Below are 8,344 nucleotides of genomic sequence, written 5' to 3' on the forward strand. Positions count from 1 at the left end.
AAAAAAACTGCACTTCGGTTGCATGATGTGCAAAACATACAGAATGCTTTTCCTGCTTTAATACAGTAAATCCCCAACTTATAAGTAAGTTCCATTCTGAGAGAACGTTCCTAAGTCACACTCGTTGGCAAGTCTGACAAGGTAAGTCCTGCGCTGTCCCTTCATTCTGCAGAAACAAGCAACCACGCAGCCAGTAGGAGGGAGGCCAGGCCCCCATCTTGCATATTAACAGGAATGGGCTGAGGAAGGACTTCTTGCTCTCCTTGACAGGGAGAAAGGAGAACAGAAGGGCCCAGCACTCTTGGAGCTGCTGATGGCCTCCAACACTTGCAGCAACCACTCGCTACCTCTGGCTTCAATTCATTCAGTTAGCATCCTCACGTTGACTAATCCCACAGTGCTTCAGCAGGACCACAGCAGACCAAACTCGCAGATCAGTGGCAGGGGAGCCTGGAGTGAAGGGCCCCCAGTGAGGACAAAGAGTGTATTTGGCTTAGATTTACCATTCAGTGGCATCCTCTGGATTTGAAATTTTTATCCTATGTGTATGAATCCCAGGCACACAAACAAACAAAACAATCTCAGTACTACCCAAATAAAAGCGCTTTTCAAAAGGCTATCACTGAGCAAACACATGTTGGGTAAACAGGCCTTACCCTGTGCTTTGTTTATGCTCTGTAGCACTTAGCCCCTTTCAAATCTTTGCAAGGTTTATTTTTATTTCTATACTTCCAGGCTTAGAAAGCCTATTTCTCTAAAAGGTTTTCTTATACTATATTGGGCACAGTTTTCCTCAAACTCTGAGCTTCGGATTGTATGACATGCAAAATATATCTAGCCTGAAGGCAAAAAAAAAACACCCACGAAGGTGCACACATCTCCTTGTCACTTGTTTTTAGTGGTACTTGGGGGGCCTGCCCCTTAGCTCAGTTCTTCAAGTGGCTGCTTCAACAAAGCAGTCAGGCTCAGGTTGCTGTGGTTCGATCCCCACAACTCAAGCCACACAAACCTGCCCTGAAGGTATTCGGAGCAAAAAAAAAAAAATCCTTTTAGTGGTACTTGTCCCTCATTCCCTCAGTTCAAAACAGTCTTCTTTATCATTTAATTGATCATTCTAAAGACTTCAGATTTTTCTAAACAGTCTTTTGCCAATTTGAGGTTTAATGAAGGACAGTGGCAGCCAACCCTAGGATCTAAGCTGACCTGCATACTGGTCTAAGAAAGGTAATATTCTACAAATGCACTAGCCTCTGGGTTGGCATGCTGATTTGGAGTTACACTGTCTTGTTTAACTCAACAGAAAAACTAGATTAAAAAAAAAATGGGACCGGGAAGATGGCTCAGTGGAATATGTGCTTTGCTGGCAAGTGCAAGGGTCTGAGTTCAATCCCCGGTTCCGCAAAAAAAAAACAAACAAAAACACCCACTAGATAGTAGTTTAGATGGTAGCCTTTCTGCTTTGCTATTAGGCTAAAAAGATCAAATCTAGTAAAGAGCCCATTTACCTGGCCTACTTCAGTACTCATTAATAATTAGCCTCCTAATTTAGTTCCAAGAGCTAGATGTTTGCAATTCTAAATGCCAGTTCAACAAGTAAGCCTATAAAGGAAATACTTGTGCCCCTTGACTATGTATCTTCTGACTTCAGGCAGCTTTGTTGTCAATAATCGGACCCAAATCCAGGCAAGCTCCTTCCTACCATACATTAAGGCCAAACAAAGAATAAGAAAAGTAAATCAACCCTGCCTTGAGTAGAGTGTGACTGACCCAGCCTCCGAGGAATGGGGATGCAGGGTGCTTTCAGATCCAGAGGTCAGGAAAGTCCTGCAACCAGGCAGCTGGTATTCCTCACCAATTAGCCCACCCTGTAGCTGTCTAGCCCATGCTCAAGGGTATTCCACGTGGTCCTTGGCTAGCCAGGAACCTCGTCATACCTGTGTACCCATCTGCCCATTCATCTCTTCTGAATACGGAAACTTAACAGGATTTACTTATTGCCTGGCAGCTGCAAATGGCTACAAGGTATGACTCTGAGATGTGCCTTCTAGCATATGGTAACTGTTGAGTCCAAGAAAGGAAAAATGTACAGTTAAATATCATCACAAACCAAAAGGAGGAACACAAGTACAGCACAGCTGGGAAGCACAGAGGATACAGATTTTTTTTTCAGAGGATACAGATTAAGGACTAACTCTGATCAACACACTATGGCCACTTCAATTCTTATCTCCTGAGTTTCCACCCCTACTTTAAAAGACCAAAGTGATTATTGCCGACCAGAGCAAGTAGAAGGCATGGCTATCCTTGCTTGGTGTCCTACAGAGCCATGGCTAGCAAAGGGCAAAAATGGATTTGATCCCGGCTGACTGCAGGTCCTCTATTCTTTTCTACTACAACATGTGCTGCCTCCTGTGTACAGGAAAGTGTGCCTCACTCCAACCTGAGACAGCATCTTAGATCACACTTACAGAAACTGATGCAATGATCCGCACTGAGCCAAGAACCCTACTTTTCACCAGAGCTCCCAAGCAGTCACCCTGAAGAGCAGACATTTAGGAACCTATGGGTTCATTGCAGATATAATTATCTGATCTAGAGTTGTACCCAAGCTCAGAAGAGGAAGGCAAGCAGTGGGGGCTGGTAGTGGCTCCCTGCCCATTCCTGCAATACTTGAGGCATCCTCCCAAGAGCCTGATGGGAGTGTCACATAAACAAGAGATCCTCACTCTATGGCTCTTCAGGTTTCTGGATCTCCAGGAAGAGGAATGTGCAGCCTCCCCACCACTGCACCTAAAATCTTCAAGACTCTTTACTATACCTGAATAACTAGAGCCTCCATAATCAATCCACAAATGTCCCCACGATTTCTTCCAATTGACCTCCAGGCCCTTATCAAGCTGTTTTCCGGAGCTCTGTTCTACAACCATGCTTTTCTAGCTGGTGGTTAACTACCAACCAGTGCAGTAAATCCTGAGTATCCACTGTGGCACAGGTCAACTTGCATTTGTGGGATTAAATTCTAAAGTCCGCCTTTAAGGCAAAAGCCAAGTGTAATTAAAAAAAAAATCACACATGAAAATTCCTTAGCTAGCACCTGGCTCTTTAAACTCAAAAATCAAGGATGAACTACTTGTATGGTTCTCTGCACTGCAGCCAAAACTTCCCCTTCCTTGGGGACAGTAGACACCAATGCCTGCACAGGGCCAAGGGCAAAGGGTTAAGTATAGGGATTTCTCCCTCCTCTATCCTCAGCAGGAAGAGTTGATTTCACAAGTTAAATTGAGTGTACGATATGAATGCATTGTATTTGCAAGACACATACTAGGTGCTATCAGGCAAAAAAAACGAGTATAAACTCACTACCCTCGTATAACCTTTAATCCATCTGTGACAGATTGGATTATCCCCTAAAGAAGATGGCTAATAGTTAAAAAATCAGACACAGGTGCAATCAACATTTAAAGGAAGAAGAAATTGCTGTAGAGTAGATAAACTCTTGAGAGTTGATGTATTCGTTCTTAATATTGACTGACTCATCACTAACCAGTATTGCAGGTACAACTGGCCGAGGGCAAAGGGCTCTGCCCTGTGGTCACATACCTGTCACCTAAAGCTATAATGGTATTTTGTTTTGTTTCTATTGTTCCTCTTGGAAATGCAAAAGAATTATTTGGCCACGGTGGCCATAGTAACATGGTGAGCGAAGGTCCTTGGAGAATCATGTGCCATATTTCCAGTACTCTCTAGCTGATGAATATTTATATTAAATCTTAATGTATTATTATGCATGCAACCCTAAAATAATCTATGAATATTTATATTAAATCTTAATGTAGTGTTATGTATGCAACCATAAAATAATCTATGCAACTAAGAATACAGAGTAACTACATCTCTGTAACTGAGAACCTATCCTATGAATATTTAACCTGCTTTTCTTGACACATTATTTATTTTATATAAATACTCTGACCCTTTTCTTCCAATCCTGTCATTACTTGGATGGTCTCACATTAGGCTGTGTTAAAATTAAATTTGTCTATGTCCGCTTTCTCACAAAATCTTAAATTTCTTCTAAGCCACCTTGCTTTTAGGTTTTTCTCCACTCCTGGGACCCAAGGTGACCCAGCAATTCCTGGAAGATGGCCCTGAGTGAATGAATGCAGGGAAGTGAGTGCTTAGGTACACATCCTGGACATGGCTCTGATCCCTGGCTAGTGAGTCACACTTCAGCAGCCCTTTGCAGAAGGACAGACCCAGATCTGATCCACCGCCAGATGGAATAAGAGTCAATAAGGAAGAGAGCTTAGGCACCACGATTTATATAGATAGCCCTGACCCATATGGGAAGCCATTTAATAAATCAACACGGCATAGTACATTTCCAAAACTCAACTGCTTGCCAATTTCTCCGGGTCTGAAGGAGATTTCTGGCTTTTCCTTCCGGAGATGGCATAAGTATGAGTCAGAAATACCAACTTCAAATCCAGATTCTGTTAAGTCTCTGCTTATGAGACTTTCGACAAGACATTTCACAACTTTCAGCTTCGCTTGGCAGTACTTGGACAAGACATCTCTAGTTCATAAGGCATGATTGAAAAGCTGCAGTAGCAGTGGGCCTGGAAAGGTTCTGGAAGATCATGGTGATCGGAAAGAGTGTCTTCCAAGAAACTGAGGGTTGTGACTGATCCAGAATGGCTCAGGGAGACACCACCACTAGACTCCTCCCCTGCCAGTTTCTGCCCTGTGGGCATATACCTATCCACCTCTTCCCAGAAGCGAGGGATGATTCACAGGATGCAAACACCCAGAATCATCACCAACAGACCTTCCATTTGGGGGATGACTCAACCTTACCTACGGAGAAATTAATGACCTCAAGGTGTTCAGTTTCTGATCTCAGTCACTCAGCTGACCACTTACCTACTGGAGTAGGAAACTTAACATACAGCCTAAAAACCTGGATAGACTTTTACAGTTCCTACTTCAATTTGATAGTCCAGTGCAGGGACCGGGGTTCGATCCCCTGGCATCACATGCCATGATAGCGCCACCCCAGGTGCACTAAGCCAGCGACAGAGACCGGGTGGTGCCATATATTTGTAATCCCAGCACTGGGGAGGCTGAAACAAGAGCATTACTATGAGTCTGAGCTGTATAGTGAGACTCTGCACCAAATACATAAAACAATGAATAAATAAATAAACTATGGTGGGTTTTAATAGTGCATTTATCTGATATTCCCATACATCTGCGAGATCTTACAAAGTACCTTGCTTAGTAAATTTACTTTTCTCATGAGTCTAATCAATATAGGTTAAAGTTAAATTGCTGTGGGTTTCATAAATTTGGTTGACAGTTGAAAATATTAATTACCCAAACATCAATAACCTCTGGCTTTACTCTTAGCAGTCTTAGAATCATAGAAGGTTTGAAACACCTTGTGCAGAATTTAAGACACAATAGGAACAGTTACTGCTTTTAAATTTATCATCACCACAGTACCATCTACCACTTAGTAAGCACCCATAAGGACGGACACTGAATATTTTGTGAGTTAGCTATAAATCCTTTTCACAGGCCTATTAATTAAACATAGTTCCACCTTACAGGTAAAGAAACTAAAGTTCAGAGTAAATGAACTGAATTAAGTGGCTGAGAAAGATTTGAGTTCAATCTCTCTCCCACCAGTTCCCTAAAATAGCAACTCAGCAGTTTCTGAGTTTAGGAAACTAGACCACAAGTTGTCTCAGTCCCCCAGCTCTGTCATTTACACCAATGTCCTTCTCAGTCAAAGGTGGCAGTGGATGTGATGTGGGCTAGGAATGCAGATCCTCTGAGGAGGGCCAGGAATACACCTACAGCTAATGTACCTTATGGGGGGGGTGGTCAGGACTGCACACGAACCACAGCCCTTCCTTCCCCCACCCATGTGGTTGCCCCCTCTGGGCCCTAGAGGTGGTCCCTACAGGTGGACCTTTCCTCCATTCCAGGATCTGACCCATTCTCCCCCTAGTCAACCCTTTAGGTCTTTTGTACAGTTCCAAGCACAGGCCTTTTCGTAGGTTTGGGAAGGTAAAAGCTCCGATATCAGAGCAGCCCAGCAGTAACTGCAAGTTTTAGCAGGCATGCGGCTCACCTTGGAGAGACACTCTGGGCTAAAGGCATACAGCAAATCTCCATGCCCAGGATATTTCTTGCCCCCGTGACAGTACCCCCTTTCACAGGTCTGCTTGGAAATGTACACGCACAGGGAAGCTAAGATCCTAGTGGCCTCTAGTACAGAAAAAACGCAGAGGGGAATGCATTCCCTCTGCTGAATCACAATCACTTCTGTACTGACAAGTCCAGATCCTCCATGTGGGTGGATGCGCTTCTCCACACAGTGCTGTACTCCAAGACACTAACCATCATCCATTAACTGAGTTAGCAGAAACCACCTTTCATTCCAGATTTATGGCTTAACGATTATTTCAGAGATAAAGAATGTGGAAGCAGCTGGCCAGGCCTGCAGACTAGGACCACCTGCCCAACCTGCCCCCTCCAGCTAATCTCTGTGCTTCACCTAGCTGTTATTAGACAAATCTAACAGTGAATCTTCAATTCTGGGCCCCGCAATATTCATAAATTCCAAAGTTGTTAATCGCTGAATTTAAAGTTTCATCTAGCTTCAAAATCTCCCTGGCCTCTCCTTAACACAAAATCTCTGTGCTGTGCACCTTGCTTTCTCTGGTCCTTGCTCCTGGAAGGACCTGACTTCAACCAAAGGCCTGGGATCTTTTGTTGTTACAGTGTTCTTCAGTAGCACCCATTGAAAATACAGCCCCAAGGCCATCAAGAAGACCAAGCTTCGGAATACCCTCTCCCATCCAAACAGTTCGCACATGTGGGAACCAAACACTTTATAAAGTGAGGGAGAGGCGCTGCGCGCTGCAGGTCTCCACTTTCTCCTGGGAGGAGCACCGCGCTGGCGGGGGTTGTCACTTTTGAACCTTGTTTGTCAAGTCCCAGCACGGATCGGACATTTTGCTTTAACCCCTTGGCTGAGCCCGCCCAATGCAGGGGCCCGGGCAGACCACTCAGAAACACACGCTTTCTCAGCTGATCTGATCCTGCCAAAACAGGTGCTTGGTGAATTCCATTTTAAGAAAGAAAGAAAAAAAAAAAAAAAAGCGTATAAAAGTATTTACTATGGGAGCACGCGCCCTGCGGGGAAAGTCACGCAGGACACGGCAAAAAGTGACTTTCCAACTTTGGCAGGGCGCGCGAGTCCGGGAGCAGACCGAGCGTTCTGAAACTGCAGGAAAAGTCTGGGTCTTCCGGGCACGCTCCCAGCAGTCCCAACAGCAGCGCAGCGGCGACCTTAATCCCACCCCGCCCAAACCCACGTAAAACTGAAGAGGCAAAGCGTGCCACCTGCCGGCCCGGCAAACAAGCCCCGAGCGAAGAGCCGGAGGAAAGCACGTCGTGTAAGTGGGGAAAAGTAAACTCTTTCGAGTCAGCCCTGGGGCTCGGGTTCCAGGGCTGTCCGGTGAGATTCTCGCGGCGCGGAGCGCAGCAGGCGCGGCAGGGCCAGGGCCAGGGCCAGGGCGGCGGGACTCCCGGCGCGCGGTCGGGAGCAGAGCGCGCCCTCGGCCCGGGGAGGAGGGGCAGGAAGACTCGGGGAACTCACAGCCGCCTGTCCTCGGGGTGCAGCTGCCAGTGCATGGCCAGCGAGAAGCCGAAGAGGCTGCCGGGGTCCCCAGATTTCCGGATCACATTGTCCTCGCGGGTGTCCAAGTTGAAGGCTGCCCCGAGCCAAGGCAGAAGCGCCGCCGACAGGTAGAGCAGGCACAGCTGCCCCGCGGCCGCCATGGGCCCTGCGGCGGCCGCCCTGCGCTCCGAGCCGGGTCCCAGTGCCAGTGCCGGCCCCGGGCTGGTCCGAGGCTGCTGGCCTCGCCGCTGCGGCCGCGGCCACCTTCGCCTCCCCTCGCCCCTGCGCGCGGCCCCACCCCCGGACCGGCCGCGCTCTGCTCCGGCTGCTCCCCCTCGCCGGCAGCTCCGGACCGCTGAATGAGCCCGTTGTTCTCTGGAGACTCGCAGGCATTTTATCGGGTGACGAGGACGCCGGCCCCGCCCCTCTCCACCCCCGGCCCCGCCTTGCGCGCCCGCCGCCGGCGGCACCTTCCCAGCGCTGCGCGCCCCGCGCTCCCCGCGCTGGGCTGGGCTCCCGCCGCCGCCTTCACCTGCCTGGACTCGGCGACGGGAGATGGCTGGAGAGCGGCGCTTAATCTGCGGTTGTCGCGCAGCGTGGAGCGAAAAGGGCAAATACTGTTACCTGTAGACGGAGAAAGGTGCAGCTGAT

At 47.6% G+C, this 8,344-nt stretch overlaps 1 protein-coding gene across 2 annotated transcripts in view; it reads right to left on the bottom strand.

Moving 5' to 3' along the window:
- Itga6 (integrin subunit alpha 6) overlaps positions 1 to 8,058 on the bottom strand; it is an 82,765-nt gene extending 74,707 nt beyond the window's left edge. For both annotated transcript variants that reach the window (XM_004634756.2, XM_004634757.2), the window contains exon 1: positions 7,673 to 8,058. In XM_004634756.2, coding sequence (XP_004634813.1) covers positions 7,673 to 7,854 — 182 coding nt within the window. In that variant the 5' untranslated portion in view covers positions 7,855 to 8,058. The remainder of the gene's footprint in view (positions 1 to 7,672) is intronic.
- Positions 8,059 to 8,344: the final 286 nt, after the last annotated feature.

Source organism: Octodon degus, unplaced genomic scaffold (assembly GCF_000260255.1).
Source record: "Octodon degus isolate 3935 unplaced genomic scaffold, OctDeg1.0 scaffold00065, whole genome shotgun sequence".
Classification (NCBI taxonomy): Eukaryota; Metazoa; Chordata; class Mammalia; order Rodentia; family Octodontidae; genus Octodon; species Octodon degus.